Source organism: Mangifera indica, chromosome 2, assembly GCF_011075055.1.
Source record: "Mangifera indica cultivar Alphonso chromosome 2, CATAS_Mindica_2.1, whole genome shotgun sequence".
In the NCBI taxonomy this organism is placed as follows: Eukaryota; Viridiplantae; Streptophyta; class Magnoliopsida; order Sapindales; family Anacardiaceae; genus Mangifera; species Mangifera indica.
Window position 1 is genome coordinate 19,381,007 of NC_058138.1, and position 20,375 is coordinate 19,401,381.

Below are 20,375 nucleotides of genomic sequence, written 5' to 3' on the forward strand. Positions count from 1 at the left end.
AAAATCCCAGAGTTCAGTTTTACCGAAGACTTGGCCATTGGGCAGTCATAATTTGTTCTATCATCGTAAATTAATTTTGTTCCCATAAATTTTTCTTTGTTTCTCTGTAAACTAATCAAGAAACTCCTCATATGGCACCAGAATTCACACAGTAGAACCTTCATCTAAATTAGTAATTCTTAATTTCTTGTAAACTTACAATCACAAATATACGTTTCTATTGGTATGAAATTTATAGCCTTGAACTTGCTTGAAGTCTTTTAGAAGCTATTCAAATGGAACCTATGAATGATCAAACAATAATTCATTATACAATATTCAAATTAACTAGAAATCCTCTGTGAACTATATGCGTTTTGACCATAATCAAATATTGATAGCAGTCAGTGTAGTCACAAAGAGACATGAAGATGCATCCAAAGTCGAAAGCCATTATGTAGCAACCATCAGAAAAAAGAAAATGACGAAAAAAATGTAGAGGGAAAAGTAAAAACAAAATGCAGGCAAAAATACCAAACACAACCATCAAACATTAGTCCATTAGCGAAATATACAGAAAAGAAAAGAAAAGAACAACAAGGGCAAGACTATTGGTGTTACAAGATCCAAATAACAAGTTTCAAACAAAAATAAAAGCTAATGAAATCTGTTGGAGACTAAAAATTCTCATATTAAATAAAAGCAATATGAGTGAGTGATACATAAATGTGGTCGATTGGATCTTAACACAAACTAATTAGTTTTGTGTAATATGAATTTCAATTTTCATACTTATAGACCCAACATACTTAGCTAATATCCGAACTTGATCCTGGATACCAAAAATGTGTAATATGTGTTTCGATCTTCACGCTTATAGATTCAATATATTTTTACAAAATACCTCTAAAAACCTTAACTTGATCAAACTCGGCAAACAAATTAATAATGCCCAATTCTATTGACATTCCTACCATAACCTAAACAATGTGGAATCTCATCAGAATATTCTTCTACAAATAGCTACAAAACTGAAATAAGTTATGTGATATGTTATTAATTGTTATATGCTATGACTAATTGTGTTCATCTGGCTGATAACAGTCATAAAATTATATATTTGTGCTAGATGTTACCCAATCTAGAAGAACAAATAATTTTAAAACATCAGAGCTGTTTAACTCTTAGCTTTTGCTCCTTTCTGTGATATTTCCCTGCATGAAAGCAAAAACCAGCGAAATTGCAACAATGTGAGACAGAGCAATGGCCTCCTATAACATGTTCTCGAGTAACAGAAATTAACTACAAGTATATTTTATTACTTTTATAATATCAGCTGTATTCCTTGTAAAGACCATCAAAACTAGTATATTCCAGAGATTCTGGCTCCAAAAATGTCAACCATCACTCTGTGAATTGATGACGAAGTAATCAAGAGCCTAAAATCGACATATATATTATAGGATCTCCATATATGGGAGAGTAGGAAGAACCTGAATTCAGCAGCTCAAAATGGTACTGAAGTTCTTCTTTCAAGTTTTTCCATTGTCGCTAATTGTGTTGACAGCTTTACATGTTGATGTAACTGCGAGCTATCCTATTCTTAGGTCATTAAGATCTCATATAATAAAGGGATCTTCATCAAGTGAGAATTCTTATGGAGACCTCCCAGCAGAATTTATTGCATATAATTACACTCAAACGCTGGATCATTTCAATTATCAACCAGAGAGTTATGCCACCTTCAACCAGAAGTACATTATCAACTTCAAGTACTGGGGTGGGGCAAATACTAGCTCGCCCATCTTCGTCTATACAGGCGAGGAGTCTCCAGTTGCCGGAGACATCCCTTATGTTGCATTTATTGTTGATCTTGCTTCGCGGTTTAGAGGTCTCCTGCTTTATATAGAGGTAAGCATGTGCTTCATCTTATAACTCAATGGGTGAAAAAATACATGTAATAATTTGATAAAGAAAATTCTATACAGCATCGATATTACGGTGACTCAATGCCATTTGGATCCGAAGATGAGGCTTTTCGAAATTCCAGCACTCTTGGATTCTTCAGCTCAACACAAGCTTTGGCAGATTATGCACAGGTGATCATTGACGTTAAAAAGAACCTGTCAGCAGAAAATTGTCCTGTTATTGCTCTTGGTGGATCTTACGGCGGAAGTAAGTCAATTAAACTACTAATTTCTGCCAAAATAAAGTTGTTACTTGCATTGTGGCAATCCAATAACGAATTATCAATCGCTGGTTTGATTATTCTACTTCAAAAAATCCAGTGCTAGCATCTTGGCTACGCCTGAAATATCCACATGTTGTGATTGGAGCATTGGCATCGTCAGCACCAATTCTCTACTTCGACGACATAACGCCTCAAGATGGCTACTATGTTGTCGTCACCAAGGATTTCAAGGTATGAAATTTTTACACAAAAAACTCACAAAGTACTCATAGGAAATCAATTAGATGTAAAACTATGTACAAATAAATTATCCAAATTTATTCATACAATTTCAAGAGACATCCTATGATTAGGTGATATGGTTGTTCATATTTTAACTTACTTTAAAATCACCCAATTAAATATTATCACATCATATTGCATAAATAAGTTTATTCCATTTTTTTATACTCGTTCGAATGTTTATGCGACAATTGTTGGGTCATGCAGAATACTAGCGAGAATTGTTACAATACAATAAAAGAGTCCTGGTCTGAGATTGATAGAGTTGCAGCCCAAGCAAATGGTCTTCAGATCCTTAGCAATATTTTCACTACTTGCAGGTAATCAGTCCAAATCAAGTTTAAAACAAAACTTATGAAAAACTGATTGATCTTATTTTGGTATTTTCTTTGTTCACGCATTTTTAAGTCCTTTAAATTCGTCAGAAGAGCTCAAAGACTTCTTAGAATTAGTATACGTGGCTTCCGCTCAGTATGATAATCCACCAGATTATCTAGTGAGTAAGGTGTGCAGTGGCATCGATGGAGTCCCAAATGGAACTTATATTCTCTCCAAAATTGCTGCTGGTCTCAACTCTAGCTTTTCTAGCGGAGGATGCAATTATATATCTGATCTTCAACCAAGTAATAAGAGTGGGTGGGATTGGCAGGTATTCAGAATAATCATGCTATCTTTACAGCATTTGCATATTTTTTTTTTCTGTTGAAAGATACCATATTTTCCTGACGATTTCTTATTTCAATTTCCACGGCGCAACGGCTTATCTGAGTTGCAGACATGTACTGAGATGGTAATGCCAATTGCAGTTGGAGAAAATGATGCAAATACAATGTTCCAACCATCGCCTTTTGACATTAAAAACTATACCAAAACCTGTCAAGCCCTTTTTGGTGTAACCCCAAGGCCGCATTGGGTTACTACAGAATTTGGTGGCCATGTAAACCTTCTACCTTAAACCATAATCAATATTTTTAGTTGGGTTTATAATTTCACTCCTTTTAGAATCAATGAATAATCATCTAAACAAGAAACTCATATACCCAGTATCACATATGCAGGATATAAAATCTGTACTTGGAAATTTCGCCAGCAACATCATATTTTCCAATGGACTGCGAGACCCATATAGTTCTGGAGGGTAAAGAGCTAAAAGCCTCAAACCTTCTGTTCAGCTTATAATCTTGTTCATTCTATTGCACAAACTAATTCATCTTTGTTAAAACTACAGGGTTTTGGAGGACATATCTGATACAGTTGTAGCTGTCAAAACCAATGAAGGTATAATTTTTAGGTGTAAAATGTTTCCTTCTCACCCTTTGTTTGATCCTTTGATTTTGACTGTGAATTCTCCTGGTTTTTAGGAGCTCACTGCTTGGATATACTTACTGCTACTTCAAGTGATCCTGACTGGCTGGTTGCACAGAGAGAGAAGGAGATCAAAATTATTGAATATTGGATTGCTGAGTACAATGCAAAACTTTTCAAAAAGACAAGCAACTAGGTTGATCTGTATATGCACCATCTGGCTTACTTGTGCGGTGAATAAGGAGCATTGTGATTGAGTTTAATTTCTTAAATTTTCTTACTGTATTATCCTTAATAATTTGGAGGAAGGAGATGAAAATAGTGTTTAGATTTTGATCTATCTACCTTGTAGATAAGTCTGAATGGAGATAGTTTGGATATTAATAATTGAAGTCATAAAGTTAACGGCAATGTCGATCCAACCATTAAAGTAGTATATTTTTTTGACTTCTTTTTTATATTCAAAAAAAGACAAAAAAAAAAAAAAGGTAAATTAAATTTTAAAGACTTTTAAGTAATTGTAAAATTTTGTAATTTTAATGTATTTTCAAACTTTTATTCACTCGTTCATATTTTTGTTATACCTAACCATTTGTAGATTCAATTGTGTTTATATTGTATAATTTCGATCCAAAAGATACTCACCCTTATGATAACGTGAAAAAACGGTAAGAAAAGCTTTAAAAATACTGCCACCTGATTCAATTTGTGGACATCTTCAATTCTTCTGTTACATTCACAACATAAGTTTATCTAATGAGTCTTTTCTTCTTCTTTTTATTTAATTTTCAGGAATATTTATATTGTATAATAATAAGTAATGGATGAAAGTAATTTTATCAGAAAAAGAAAGAGAGAAATTTGGAGCCAGAACCTGTACGATGGACTTTACTTTCAATATGCATTACATCATTCCATGCCCTCAAACTTACATCAAAAGTTAAATTCTAGGAAGTCATCAAATAGGAATCAAAATTATGAGATATGGTCTGCATAACCCTTCATTTTACAGGATAATTTAAATTTTTTTTTTTCTTGACACGCATGTTTTGTCTGCAGTCTGCACTAATCAAAGTGAAATCACAAAATTGACTCACTTGTTTACACTTGTGGCTAATTCTATAGACTTCTCTTTTGGCCTATAGTTTTGCGTATTTTCTACCTTCAAAGTCTTTGAAGAATCTTGGACCATAAAACAAAAGAGTAAGACTGAAGCAGATGCATGGAATCTCATCTATGGAAAATCTGCTATTATTAATTTCCAAAATTGATGTCATTTTGAAAGTGAACTTTGAAAGACTAATCAACGATATGATCAATAAGAAATGAAAAGACAAAACACTTCATTTATGTAATGTTAAATTTGAAAATAAGTTAGATATTTCAGTATGAATAGCGATCGTATACCTACGCGTGAAGAAAGTTGTAGCCGCAGGTGGACCATCAGTTTCATTTTCATTGTCAACTTCCTGGGTAAATCCTTCAGATGGAATAAGAGAAACTGAAGTTTTAGCATATTGACGTACACGCATGCACTTGTTTGTGGATATATACGAAGGCACTACTTTGTGAAAACTGCAGAGTTCTGTACAAAGGCACCACTTTGAAGTCACCTTTTCCTCGAAAAATTTACAAGAACAAAGAAGACGACAAACAACGAACTGGGGTTGTTTGGAAAACCTTTTGCGACTCAAAAAGAAGCTCACGAGAATAAAGAAGAGACTGCAGCAGCCATGAAGCAAAGTTACTGGAGCCATTCACAATGACTTACGCGTGCGGCGTGCGGCGTGCGGCGTGCACTTGCTTGAGTAGGTGAGTTTTCGTGCATTCTTGAAGAAGGTGGTCAAAATCATCAAGAATACTACATTGTTGGGGTATTTTTGAGAACCGACGGCGACATTTAAGACTGAGAGAAGCAGCAGCATGAAGCGTATGGAGCACCAGAGCAGCAAACAAATTTATAGATTTTTACAATGGCACCATAAATTGACAAGATATTGCAAACAATTCTAAAATCTAAATTTGAACTATCTTTGTTATATAAAATCCCCTTCAAAGTTTCATAAATGTCTATAATCACCATAGTTATTTTAACCCCTATCAGAAACCCTAAAATTGATTCTGGATCCTATTATTGAGTTGGTTCCGATTCTTTATAGTAGTAGAATTAAAACTTGTCTACACAATCTTAGTTCCATAAAATTCGGAAACTAACTACGACAAAACAAGTTTTGGATAGGAACAGGAACCGCAATGCCTAGTACCCAATGGTTCTAATTTCACCTGCTCATGCCTAATCACAACAGTATAATAATTGAAAATCACATTTTAAGTAATTTTGTGCGAATAGAAATGGTTCAAGTGGAACTTCTGCAAGACCATATCTTCAAATAAGAAGTCCTACCATGAATGGCTATTTCAAGTCTAGCTTTTTTTTTGTCTGCCACATGAATAAAGCTGCTTTTTTATTCATGTCAGTGTATGTCTGCCATTGAATTATTGTTTCTTCATACGTTCTCATTACTTTGAGCTAGTTAATTATGATAAAACGGCATGTGAAAATCATGTATGAAGAGATGCTCATCATTCCGACTTAATCTTGCTTTCAAAAAGATATATATTTGCAACTTGAACCGAACAGGAAATGTACGTAGGACCATTTCTCTCTGTTATTATATTTTTCCCCTGCCAAGGTAACTGAAAAAACAACTCATTTTCGGGTGACGGAATCCACTCTGGTACTCTTCTATGAGACCAGCAACCTGAAATTCAAACAAAAATTGAAATTTCGCAGCAAAAATTCAAAACCCAGAAACAACCAAATTCAGATCCGAACAAAAATTCAGTTTTATTACATTCACAAAGTAAATCATGGTTATTAAAATTCAGCTTCAGAAGTAGTCGTAGCAGAATCATACAGGTAAAACCACCGACCAAACACGCAGCAAATGCATACATTCTCTGTATAAGAAAAAACCCACATACGCTTTCAACTAAAAAAATAAATCTTGACGGCCCAAACAAGCAAATGAATGAGTGTGGGACATGTTAAAAAAGCACCTGCGTGTAAGACTGAGAACAGAAGCAGTCTGATTCTTCATCCAACAAAGTCGCCTCTCTCTCATCATCACCCCCTGGTAGCAGCAGGATTAGATTCCGCGTTTCGACTTTACAAAATCTTTTTGAGAGACTTTGAAGGACACCCGGGTAGATCAGAGACGAATTTGGTTTCAATTGGGTGTTTTTGGGTTTTGAATTTTTTGTTGCGAATTTCCATTTTTTATTTTTTTGAATTTCAGGTAGTCTCCTAGACGGTCGGAGTGGATTTTATTGTTGGAAAATGCATTGCCAACCGTAACATGGGAAAACTAACTTTTCAAAAATTAGGATTAGGAAAAATTTGTTAGGTTTTAAAATTAGGTGTGAAAATTACTTATTAAATAATAATTATATTTTGTATTTAAAGAATTTTTAAAATTTTAATAATTAATGAAAGAATATTTATGTTTTTAAAGCTTCAAACTTTAATAATTAATTGAAGAGTAGTTAAATTTTTAAAATTTAATGTATAAGAATTTAGTAAAAAACTAATCTTTTGATGGGATTAAGCTGTCTGCTCCAAATAAATGGTATAAATTAATCGATATTTTCAACTTATAAACCAGCCCTACAGAGGCAAACAAACAGCTTTGGCTGGGCAGTACTAAGTAAAGCCTGGCATTTATGACTGTATTTCGTTTTTTTTTTTTTTTTTTTGGTAACCGAGGTGTCCGGGCTAGCTTACGTGCACCTTGACTAATCCTCGGGACTCATTGAACACCCGACTAACCCAATGAACCGGATAAATTTTACCACTTTTGTGAGATCGGTGGTCCCAAGGACCGAACTCAGAAAGTCAGCGAAGGGAGCACACCTTCCTGACCACCGTGCCAACCTTTTATTGGAAGAAGATTTATGTTGCGTCTTGTCCAAGTCAAATAATTTGTGGTTCAAACGGTCAACATTAAATAGTATTATAAATTAATGGCTGGTCAGGTCAGGTGAGTAGTTTATGGATTTCTCTCAGTGACGGTTCATTTTCAACTATTACCGGTCTCATTGGTAAGTACCTTATCACACTGTTATATAACAAAAAGGTTTTGATCTCTTTGCCTGCCATGTAACGAAGCAATGAAGTGAGCAAAATCTTTTCATGGCTCAATAAGATGACGTCTGATGATGGTGAAAAATAGATCAATCATTAAGAGAGAAATTAGAAAAGGGAGAATACCATTACCTTCAACTATCAATAATTGTTTAAAAAATTTGATGGAAGAGTGTAAGTTTTTTAAATTTTAGTTTGGTAGACTTTGTTAATTTTTAAATTTAAAAAATAAAAATATGATAAATTTTTAATTTTTAAAATATTTTTATTAAATAATAATATTAAATTTTTAATAATTATAAAAAATTGTGCTTTTGACCTAGATTTTATCGCGCAAACTCCTAGGGTTCAGTTTTACCGAAGACTTGGCTAGTGGGCAGTCATAATTTGTTCTATCATCGTAAATTAATTTTGTTCCCATAAATATGGTGAAACTCCACACCCCTTGCAATTTTCTTGGACCACATATATCCCCTTTGGTATGAAATTAGGCACTCCCATTTAATATGGATTTTGATAAAATTATATGTATTTATAATAATTATTAATTTAAGTATTAATAATAACATATCAATTATTTTAAATTAAAGATAAAATAATATTTAATTCCGTAGAATTAATATATTATTTTGAATTTAGTGGGTATTGTTTTCAGTTAATATGCACGATTGAGACTGCTAGGCAAAAATAGTAGGGGGTAGACTGCTTACTTTTAAAACTAATTGGGTCTGTGTGGTCAAAGAAGCGACATGAAAGTTTTGGTAGAAAGAAATTAAAGATTATAATTAAATATTTAATCAACGATCCCAGTATAAAAGGATGCGCTTGGCAGAATCCCCGGAACATAATCTAATCCGTCAAAATATTCTGTTGCCATGAGCTCTTCAATGCCTTCACTTCAATGGCTTCTACTGATCTTCATAGTTACATCGATCCCTGTCTCTGCAGATACAAGTTTTAAGATTCCAAGGCTTAGTCCAATCAGAGGAACAATTTTACTGGACCCCGAAATTCTGTCAGCTCCTATTTCGGACGACTTCCAGACATTTTTTTACACCCAAACACTTGATCACTTCAATTACAGACCTGAAAGCTACTCCACTTTTCAACAACGATATGTGATTAATTTCAAGTACTGGGGTGGCGCAAATTCTAACTCTCCAATCTTTGCATATCTTGGAGCTGAAGCTCCCTTGGATGGGGATTTATCAGTCATCGGATTCCTCCCCGATAATGCCCTCCGATTTAAAGCACTTCTAGTATATATAGAGGTAGATATATCTTTCCATATTTTTGTTCCAATAGTTAATTTATATTCAGAATCTTAATCTTTTCTTTTGTCAGCATCGTTATTATGGGAAATCTATCCCTTTTGCTAGTCGAAAAGAAGCCCTGAAGAATGCTAGCACTATCGGGTATTTCAATTCAGCTCAAGCTATCGCAGACTATGCGAAAATCATCATGCATATTAAAAAAAAATATGAAGCCCGTGATTCGCCTGTAATTGTCGTTGGAGGATCATACGGAGGAAGTAAGTGAAGAATGTTACATTAAAAAAATTAAGGCTGTCAATTACTGATGAATTTTTATGATTGATTTCCAGTGCTTGCTTCCTGGTTTCGCTTGAAATATCCTCACGTTGCTCTCGGAGCTTTAGCCTCCTCTGCTCCCATCCTGTATTTTGACAACATAACGCCACAGGATGGATATTATTCTGTTGTCACCAGGGATTTCAGAGTAATATATATTAAAATTAGACACTTTTGTTATACAGTCTTTTTCACTAAAAATTCTGAAAAGTCTTTTATGGGTTTGTGCAGGAAGCTAGTGAAACGTGCTACCGAACTATATTTAAGTCGTGGTCTGAAATCGATAAAGTTGCTTCCAAGCCTGGTGGTCTTTCAATTCTTAGTGAGAAATTCAAAACTTGCAAGTAATCGCAAAGTGTTTCTCACGTCGTTTTGGTTTATTCCTTGATTGAAATTATATTTGATTGATTACTAATTTGGTTATTTTCTTGAAGTAGACCCTTGAAGCACTCTTCACAGCTCAAGGATTTCTTGGACAATATGTATTGTTCCGCAGCTCAATATAATCAGCCACCAAAATATCCGGTAACCATGGTGTGCGGGGGCATCGATGGGGCGCCTCCTGAAACCGATCTACTGGGGAAAATATTTGCCGGTGTTGTTGGTTATAAAGGAAAAAAATCTTGCTATGTTAATTCTCCAATAAATGTATCTGAGACGAGTGTCGGATGGCGATGGCAGGTATATTACCCAATTTGTGTCATGTAATTCAGTATTATTTTATTTTAATTTTAAACATATAATATGAATATACAATTAATATTATTATTAACAAAAACAACCACCAGAGTAAAAGAATATCATGGTTCTTTATTTTGAGGGTCTTCAATAGTATGATTTAGGTTACGAAGAGTACCAAATTCTGATTGGCTATAAACACAAAGCCAAAGGCGACTAGTCATAACTTGACATATAAGAAAATGATGTGAACGCTCTTAAACACAATAATTAAAGTTAAATTAAATTAATTAGTCAAGTCCCCACAATTAATTAGTATTAATTCTTCTCACATAAGCAAGAGATTCAAAACTTCTTCAATCGAACATGCCTTTCATAAGCAAACAAACTACACAAACGCACAGTCAATATGAACAAGGTTCCATTGCTCACAATTTTCAAACAAATTTCAAGTAAGTTATCTTTATTTACTCTTATTTTCAAATAAGTCTGATGGGTGGTGTGAATTTAGACTTGTAGTGAAATGGTGATGCCGATAGGCATTGACAATACTACAATGTTCCCACCTTCGCCTTTCAACATGAGCAGCTTCATTGAGGAATGCAAGCAACTGTATGATGTCCCTCCTCGGCCCCATTGGATTACATCCTATTATGGTGGCCATGTAAGCCTTCCTTTTTCTTTACACCACTCAATTTTTTATCTTCATCATTCAACCCACAATTGACAATTCAATAATCAGCATTCACATGTTTTTTGTATTTTCATCGCTGCAGGATATAAAGTTGATTCTGCAAAGATTTTCTAGCAACATAATTTTCTCCAATGGACTCAGAGATCCCTACAGTAGTGGAGGGTAACGTACCGAAAAAAATTATTACAAAATTACACTTATTCTATGTTCGAGTATGTTTAATATGATATTTTACATTACAGGGTGCTGGAAAACATATCAAATAGCGTTGTCGCGGTTCATACGGTCAATGGTAAGTCCCAGCGATTGAATTAGGATCATTCTTTGAGACAAAGTGTCTTAAATTATTAAAATCCATGAATTAATGATGCAAGATTAATTGATAAATTTGCAGGTTCTCACTGCTTGGATATACTTCCAGCAAATTCTAGCACTGACCCAGATTGGCTGGTGAAGCAGCGTAAGATTGAAGTAGAGATTATTGAAGGGTGGATATCCAAGTATAATGCGGATCTCCGAACACTTAAGCAGGAATAGATATGGTGAATTAAAGCCAAAAATTATGTATTAGTTCAAAGTATTTAATAATATGTAATTTTATTAGTGCCCCTTATTGTTGACGCCTCATTGAGAATCAAGACAAAATATAATTATTAGGGAAAATATTTCAAATTGTATCAAATCAAATATCTAAATGACAACTTGCGTTTCAATCTTTATATAACATATGATGTCTCAAATGGTAGTTTAATAAAAATATATAAAGATAAATTTGAATTAAACTGATTTGACTTATTTAATGTTTGATTTAGATAAGTTAAGCTAACGAAGGATTAGCCCCAACGAGCCAAGCTTGAGCTGATGAAGGATCAGTTTTTTGAGCTCAAGATTGACATCAAAAATTTTCTTTTTATAACAATTTTAGAGATTTTTATTCTTTTTTGACAAATGTTCTCCTTCTTTGACATTACTATTTACCAACTAAATTAAATTTAACCTATCTCTTATTCAGTCTCAATTTGAGTCAAATCCACTAATAGTGGTATGATAGCTAAACAGCATGGCCAATCCAAAGGCCCTATGTTTAACCAGTTTGATTGGGCAATTAGATTTGGTTTAAGCTTAACATAAACAAACTCTCTATATTGAAGTTTAGTCCAGCCCGCTTTCAGCTAAAAGTTTATAAAACAAAATTTAAAAAGTTAATGATTTTTAGCCTTAAGTTATCCTCTGAGTATACTTCCAGGTGTTCTCTCAAGACTTATTTAATTAGGTTTAATTAGAGTCATTTGTACCCTTTTCCCCCAATTTCAAACTTAATAAGGATTTTTTATAACACCACTTTTTTCAATTTAAAAATTAATTAGGGCTTTTGTTTACACCTTATTTTGTAATATATTAATTAGGTTTCCCTAGTTTATAACCATTTTTCTCAATTTCAAATTTCAAATTGCATTTTTTTCTGCTTATTTAGATTATCTTGTTGTTTGAATATTTTCTCTGGAACTTTAAATATATTTTCATCAAACAAAGAATTATATGAAATTTAAAAAAATCAATGATTTAGAAATTTTAGATTTAGGGTTTATGTAAAAATTATAGTTTAAAAATTATAACAAATACATAAAATTGATCATGAATGTATTTAGAAATTATTAGGTTATTAAGATTAAACTTATCAAAGCAGAAATAAATTTAAAAGTGATGGATACTGATCAATTTGACAAGGGCTAAAAATCACTTTCCAAATCAGAAGCAGAACAAGCTTAATAATTTTTTTTTTTTTTTTTTTTACTTCCCTTGAGGAGAACATTTTTTTTTTCCTTTTTGAGAGATTCTGTTACTATTTTAATTAATGAAATATTTTTAGGAGACCTTCATTGCATGAAGATAAGGTTAGATGAAATCTTATTAAGGTCAAGGAAAATGATTTTCAACATGCCTCGTTCACTGCATATATATCACAGTTAATACAGATAAATCTTCAATCTTTATATTGCTCAAATATTGACACAAGAAAAATTGCTGGTGTTTGATGCTTATAATTACTTTGGTGAAGAAATTATGCTAAAACAGGAGTGAACTCGACATTTAAATCCCCACTGAAAGACATCTGGGGTAGAGATGGTTAAATTAATTAAACGTCATTATGTTTTTTATTGTGAGAGCAATTTGATTGTCTTCCACCATAAAAAAGATATGACATTTATGTCTCATTACCTAGAAGAAAAAAAGGACCAACTATCAAAATGCTTGCTTTCGTAAATATAAACATTACATTTATACAGCCGTCTCAAGAAGTAGTTTGAATAGTGATAGAGAAATTTTATATATAAGAGTATATGTGTTTAAATCTCTTTTAACGATATTTTAATATTAAATTCTCGATTTATTTTATAAATTCGGTCACTGTTAAGTAAGAGTGATGATTGTAGAATCAATGGTTATGAATTTGATTACTGGATTCAAAATTTTATATGTTTAATATGATTGATTCGATGAAAAAAAACTAGTTCCGACTCTTGTAGGGTTCTTCATTACAGCCATTAAATGACATTTTCCCTCTTTTGGGTTTTATTTTATTTTAGAATTCTAAGTTGCTTAACATCTTGTGGTTTCTTCTAAAATAATTTTCTCAGTCTGTGATGACAAATTTCGGGGTGTTAGTTAGTCTTTTGATATAAAACATTGCAAGGCTTCAATTAAAATGAGAACTGGAGATTATTCTTAGTTTATGTTAATTGTAACATGAGAATGTTATAAATGAATACGCATTTATAAGCAGTGACATGCACTTGGAATAATTTGAATCAATAATATTCATGCATTTTGATTTAAAATCTCCTCCTGCGGAATCCACCAATCTTGCTGCTTGGTGGAACGTTGAAATTTATCTGACTATTGTTAAGATACAACGTAGCAGCTGATTAATTTCTTGGGAGAAAAGATGAGAAGGCGACCAAGTTATCAGAGTGGAATTTAAGTTGGAGGGTATGCCAACCCATTACCAAGCATTTATATAATATTCTATTTTAATGTCTTAATTATCCTATATCGACCTGAAATAACTTCCACTTCTTATATTCATTGTAGGCATCTCATAATTAACATATCTGAAATTTGAGGGGGGGAAAAAAGGCAATCATAGAATATAGCTATTACAGATTCTGGAAATGTTATACTTGATAGAAGTAAAAGTTTTATCTTTTATACAAGGACTTGATAGGAGAATCTTCGTCTTCCCTCACTATCATTGATCGATGGAGATGAAGACGTATTTTTCATCTCCATTGACTTTCTCTACCAAGGAAAGAGGTGGCCAAAGGGTGGAAAATGATGAAAATGGTGGACATTGCCAAAGCGAAGAAAACCTTAGGAATATGGGGGGGGAGGGGAGTTACTTTTTAAAGTTAAGGTTGGGGTTAGAATTGTTAATTTTTAAAACTTGACAAAAAAATATGATAAAATTGTATTTTTTTAATATTACTAGTAAAATAATGATTTTACTTTTAACTCTAACAAAAGTTATATGACAAAAGAATATTTGAGTTTTTGAAATCCCTCGTATAGAAGTTTATGTTTACACTAAACTTTGGTTGGGAATAAGTCTTTGGGCTTTTCTTAAACTTTTTTATTTACACTATTCCATATATTGTATTAGTGTGTACATAGCTTAATTTATAACTATAAAGTTATTATCTCTTCATTCATGTAATAATCCTCCAAACTTGCACAAGTTCTTCAAGCCCTATCCTATCACAAAACGTTTGGCCATAAGAATCAATTTTTTTTTTGGAGTTAATTTAAAATTCAAGATTCTAGAGCTTTATTCTAAATGGAATATGGAATAAAAATAATTATCTTTAACATTACCTCTCACATATGATGTAATGGTCAACAAATTAGCTAGTCCTTGATCCATATGTTGTTCGCTATATCCAGCCATTTGTATATATTCTGTGCATTTTGTAGGCCAAAATTCAGTAACTTCTAAAGGATCCTTCGCTTTTTCTTTTATGCAAGCGACGTCAAAAATTATTCATGTTATGTTTTAAGATGACACGCAACAAAAAGATTACTCAGTCAACGTGAGAGTAAATTCCCTACGAAGCCTTATCGTTGATTATTGACTTTTGAGAATCTACAGAGAGGCAGGTCTTTTTCAAAGTCAGCATCACAGAAAATTCAAAACCGGGTGCATTGACTTGGAAGTTGACCAGTGACCAACCCACTTCATGCGTGATTCATGGACGTCTCAGTCTTAAATATGAAAGGAAAATTCTGTATTATGGGGCCGATCGGTGTGATTAAATTAATTTTTTCTTTTCTGCTTTTTCTCATTTATATATTGAATTAATCCCCTAATTCTCATTTAGAAGAGATCTTACTGGTTAGACTAGCCAACAGAACAGATCTCTTAGCCGCATCCGCAATTAAAATCAATGGGAACATACATCTTACTGGATCTTAGCCAGTTCACACCTGCATATTAATGAACAATTAATTGTCACGTTGAAAGTTGAACACATAACCAAGCTACTGTGTCAATGCATACACAGGTTACACGGCAAAATATAAAAATTTGCTGGACCAAAAGTTAAGTTCTTGGTTATATTATAAAAAACAATCTATCAACATATACGTATAGTTTTATTGTATCATAAAAATAGGTTTTCCACTCATTGAATGTGCTTACTCAACACAGCAATATATAATAGACAAAGTCAACTGAATGAAATTGCTATGGTCATGAGTATATGCCTAATTTTACCCAATTAGTGTTGGACAAATTTGAGTTATTATGATAAAGAATGAGCACTTGTGGGGTGATTTTCAATAACTCTTAGTAATAATACCTTCTTACCATTCTGTTTTGCTAATGTTATCTTTGATAGGTTCTCTCTTCTTATTAATTTTTCCTCAAGCAACAAAGATAAGATTCTTATCTTCAGTTTCTTTAAAAAACAAACGCATACTCTAGTTTATTCTCCACTTATTGACTTAGAACCTGACTACAAAACAAGTCTGGCCAAACGCCATTGTTCATAAAGAAAAAGTGTATGCTTCTCTTTACTTTTCTTTTCAAGATGCATCGGTTAAAGTTCAACCGGACGTACAGAGACATAAAGCACAGGAATTTAATTATAATAACATCATTGCTTTAGCATCAAATTTAACTTCTAGGAAACTGCTGCTTTTAGTAGATGATGATGATGCATCATACCAATCTAACTAGTTAACTCACGTGTCTGATTTAGACTCAATTACTGTCGTTTTTAAACTTAATTTGCTGGGTAATTTGGTAACTATGCCGCTTTATCACCTGTACATTATGCAGTGATATATACAAAAACGTAGCCAGATTAGGCAGACATTGGGATAATGTCATCTCTCGTGCGTCACAAAATTCTGTAATCAATGACCCAAAAGGACAATACAGTAGTCTTTGTTGAAATCTCCGCCATACAATTACTTACACATGGCTAAAATATTATATATCCACAGAGAATACGGTAGGGTTTGTGATTGCTATGATAAAAGTGGCAGTACCGTTTTGACCAGTAATGGATTATGGATATTGCATTTAGCTTCAAAACGACGTGCCAAAATTTTACACTATATAAAGAAATCCCACATCCCTTGAACTCCTCACACTCAGATAGAAGCTCTCTGCATAACACAATCAACCAGCTGCCAGCATGAAGCCATCTAATTTTTCCTCCTTTCAATTGCCTTTCCTTTTCTTTCTGCTCTTCTCTTTCTGCATCTCAACAACATTACAATTTAAGATCCCACGGCTTGAAGCACACCGAAGAACAGCCCGAGTTCATGCACCCAAACCCATGTCTGCAGCGTCCCAATCAAAAGATTTCAAAACTTTTTTCTTCAATCAAACTCTAGATCACTTTAACTATAAGCCTGAAAGCTACACCACTTTTCAACAACGATATGTGATAAATTTTAAGTACTGGGGAGGTGCAAATTCTAGTGCACCAATCTTTGTGTTCTTCGGCGCCGAAGAGAATTTAGAGGATGATATAAATATTGGTTTTCTCACTGATATGGGCCCTAAATTTAAGGCTCTACTTGTTTATATAGAGGTAAGAATAACAGTGACAATACGTTGAGTGTTTTAAACTAACTTTTCATTTTCTTTTATACACGTTATTGGGGAATTTTATATGGAATTTTTTAACCTTGACAGCATCGATACTATGGGAAATCAGTACCATTGACAACAAGAGAAGAAGCATTAAAAAATGCTAGTGCTCGCGGTTATTTCAACTCGGCGCAAGCTATAGCCGATTATGCTGCTGTTCTTATAAACGTAAAGAAAATATATTCTGCACAGAATTCTCCAACAATCGTTGTTGGAGGATCATATGGGGGAAGTAAGAGGCTAAAATAATTTAATCAACAAGTTGTATTTAAATAAAACATGGCTTGGTTATTAGATATATAAATTGACTTGAATACCCTTTCTTTTTCGCAGTGCTTGCTGCATGGTTCCGGCTAAAATATCCCCACATTGCCCATGGAGCTCTAGCTTCATCAGCTCCAATTCTTTACTTTGATGAAATTGCTCCGAAATTTGGTTACTACTCTATTGTAACCAAGGACTTTAAAGTAATAAGAAAATTGCTTTACACAGTTTCACGTTTCTAATTACAACTTCCAAGCCAATTTTGTTTTCTTTTTCATATAACACTAACGATGGCTATGCAGGAAACCAGCAAAAGTTGCTACGAAACAATACGCAAATCATGGGGTGAAATCGATAAAGTAGCAGCCGGGCCAAACGGTCTTTCTATCCTTAGCCAAAAATTCAGAACTTGCAAGTAAATAATACACTCCAGTTCATATATTAATTAATCTTTTAATATAATCACAGGTTATAGGACGTTAATTGCTCTGATTAACTTATGCTCCTTTATTTAAAACTCCATAATTTCAGAAAATTGAAGAGAAGCTTCGATCTCAAGGACTACTTAGACTCAATATATGCGGACGTAGCCCAATATAATGATCCCCCAACATATCCACTGACTGTTGTCTGTGGCGGCATTGATGGAGCGCCTGAAGGAACCGATATTCTTGGCAAAATATTTGCAGGTGTTATTGCTTTTGCTGGCGATAATTCCTGCTATGACGTTGATGAATTCAATCATCCAAGTGAAACAGCTACCGGATGGAAATGGCAGGTAATTAACTTAATTACACGCCTTCTTAGTAAATAACCAACTTGTAAAATTATAAGTTTGTCATGTGAAAAGATATGTATGTCTGTTAATTTCCATATAATCTTTCACCAATTTCTAATATTATTTTCAATGTTCTTCAACATTTATTGGCTCATTTCTCATAAAAATAAAAAATGAAAAAGCCCCACTTATGCCTACAAATTAAGTTATATTGCATTGCGAGAAGCATTCATATTATTTCATTCTCTAGTTCTATTGGGCACTACTACATATATGGAATGTAAATGATTAATAATAATTAAAGCAGCAATTTTTTTTCGTTATAATGAAGGGATGATCTGGAAAGCCCAATTGCATAGAATTGTTTTGATAAAACTACTGGTCTTTATGCAGACATGTAGTGAAATTGTGATGCCCATTGGCCATGGTCATAATGATACAATGTTTCCTCCTGCTCCCTTCGATCTAAACACCTTCACCAACAACTGCCAAAGCTTGTTTGGAGTTCAGCCAAAGCCTCATTGGGTCACAACTTATTATGGAGGCCGTGTATGTTCTAGCTTATATATGCTATCCCTTCAAATAAATTTACTAGTTTTAATCAAATGTCTTATTACCTTTTTCTTTTTTACGAAACGGCAGGATTTAAAGTTGATACTCCATAGGTTTGCCAGCAATATCATTTTCTCTAATGGGCTGAAAGATCCTTATAGCAGCGGCGGGTAAACACGAATATATTTTTATAAAATCTTATTTACTTATGTATTCATTGTCTAATCATATTTTTCGTTTTAGGGTGTTGGAGGACATATCTGAAAGTGTTGTTGCTGTCTCTACAGTCAATGGTATATCTTATAACTTTCTTCTTCTCCACAAAAATTAATACAATACTCGAAAACAGCATGATATAAAGACATCCAAGAGAAATATTATTTAATTAATTTGTCCAAAGATATAGTTTAATTAATTTGAATTGCATATGCTGCTTGCTGATGGCTGCAGGATCTCACTGCTTGGATATACAACCGGCTAGGAACACTGACCCAGATTGGCTGGTGAGGCAAAGAGAAGATGAAGTCAGGATAATAAAGAGATGGCTAGCAAACTATTATAATGATCTTCTTGAGTACAAAAATGAAGTTCATGCTTGATTCTGACGAAACAAATAAGTACTGTAGCTGAAGAGAGTTTTATGTAAACTAATGTCGAGAATAATACTATTATATATTAATGTTATGTTATCCTAATCCTCCAGCATTTATCTGATTACAAGGAATCCACTAATTATAATCAATAACATGTCGAAAACGCTGCAAAATGAGAAAGCACTCATTAGTTGTCACATTTGTGGGCAAAGAGGAAAAAGAATCAATATGCCACCATTTTTATAAACAAATCCTAATAGTAATTCTTCTATAGAAATTGGGCATTTGTGGATAACAAGACCACTAACAAGTATTAATTATCAGAACCTAGTATATATATGTTGGATGAAATGAATGCTAACCCAATAAATGATAACCTTTATTAATTAAAATATGGAGATTGTTGTTAGTGCTGTAGGCCATTAAGGGCACTTATCCCATGCCCAATACCAGTGGTGGAGGCCGCATTAAAATCAAAATATAAGCAACCACGTATTGATTTCTTCGCCGGAGGTTAGAGACATCTCTATTATATAGTCGAATTATATATTATATCATATATTAAAAATTAAATTTTATGTGTTATATATAGTATTGTAGAATACATCTTTTAAAAAAATAAAATAATAAAAAGTTTTAATTAATACGTTATTATTTTAGAAAATATCATAAACATTCTTACAAATTTAAAATTTTTCATATACAACTCTTCTATATTTTCATTTTCTCTAAATAAATGTATTGAATTTATCGGTAATATAGTCATATTATACGATATTAATTAAATACATTTTAAAACATGTATCGTTTTTCATCTTAATCATATCCTATTATAAGATGCATATAATGTATAATCAACTTATTTGTATGAAGTTGGAAAGCATTTCATCTCACATTGAAATGTGAACACTGATGGAACACTAGGGTTGATTAGTTAAAAAGAAACATGACCTAAAACGAGAAAATGACTTGGGAATGATGATGGAAGCTCTTAAATGGGGAATTTCGATGAAGGATGATCTGATCACCACTCTCCAATGGGCATTTGGTCATTTGGTTGTTACTCCTTTGGGCTACAAAGGCAATGGAATGGTGCATTTGCAGGCGTGGCCATTAGCTTATTTTTCTTCATCTTTTCAAACTTACTTTCGATGCTTCTTTTTTAT

General features: G+C 33.1%; 3 protein-coding genes and 1 long non-coding RNA gene across 5 annotated transcripts; 3 read left to right on the plus strand and 1 right to left on the minus strand.

Annotated features, from left to right (window-relative positions):
• The first annotated feature begins 1,302 nt into the window (after positions 1-1,302).
• On the plus strand, positions 1,303-4,168 carry LOC123198524 (lysosomal Pro-X carboxypeptidase-like). The gene is made up of 9 exons (XM_044613209.1): positions 1,303-1,890; positions 1,968-2,154; positions 2,268-2,401; positions 2,660-2,772; positions 2,861-3,101; positions 3,228-3,389; positions 3,511-3,590; positions 3,681-3,730; positions 3,814-4,168. Exons 1-9 carry the CDS (start codon positions 1,492-1,494, stop codon positions 3,951-3,953), a joined length of 1,506 nt encoding a protein of 501 aa, XP_044469144.1. The 5' UTR covers positions 1,303-1,491; the 3' UTR covers positions 3,954-4,168.
• A 449-nt stretch (positions 4,169-4,617) lies between these two features.
• Positions 4,618-7,135, minus strand: LOC123198543. Of its 2 annotated transcripts, none has more exons than XR_006498057.1 (2): positions 6,818-7,135; positions 4,618-6,519 (listed from the first exon to the last, which is right to left on the minus strand). It is a non-coding gene; the product is annotated as an uncharacterized LOC123198543 (long non-coding RNA). The 2 variants fall into 2 exon arrangements; XR_006498059.1 differs by having other exon boundaries at positions 6,435-6,718.
• Positions 7,136-8,729: 1,594 nt separating this feature from the next.
• On the plus strand, positions 8,730-11,468 carry LOC123198532 (lysosomal Pro-X carboxypeptidase-like). The gene is made up of 9 exons (XM_044613218.1): positions 8,730-9,172; positions 9,246-9,432; positions 9,505-9,638; positions 9,722-9,834; positions 9,928-10,171; positions 10,680-10,832; positions 10,945-11,024; positions 11,105-11,154; positions 11,257-11,468. Exons 1-9 carry the CDS (start codon positions 8,777-8,779, stop codon positions 11,397-11,399), a joined length of 1,500 nt encoding a protein of 499 aa, XP_044469153.1. The 5' UTR covers positions 8,730-8,776; the 3' UTR covers positions 11,400-11,468.
• Positions 11,469-16,526: 5,058 nt separating this feature from the next.
• On the plus strand, positions 16,527-19,333 carry LOC123209567 (lysosomal Pro-X carboxypeptidase-like). Its single transcript, XM_044627670.1, has 9 exons — positions 16,527-16,963; positions 17,068-17,254; positions 17,356-17,489; positions 17,589-17,701; positions 17,818-18,064; positions 18,458-18,613; positions 18,707-18,786; positions 18,860-18,909; positions 19,067-19,333. The coding sequence occupies exons 1-9, from the start codon at positions 16,562-16,564 to the stop codon at positions 19,213-19,215; spliced, it is 1,518 nt and encodes a 505-aa protein (XP_044483605.1). The 5' UTR covers positions 16,527-16,561; the 3' UTR covers positions 19,216-19,333.
• The last annotated feature ends 1,042 nt before the right edge of the window (positions 19,334-20,375 follow it).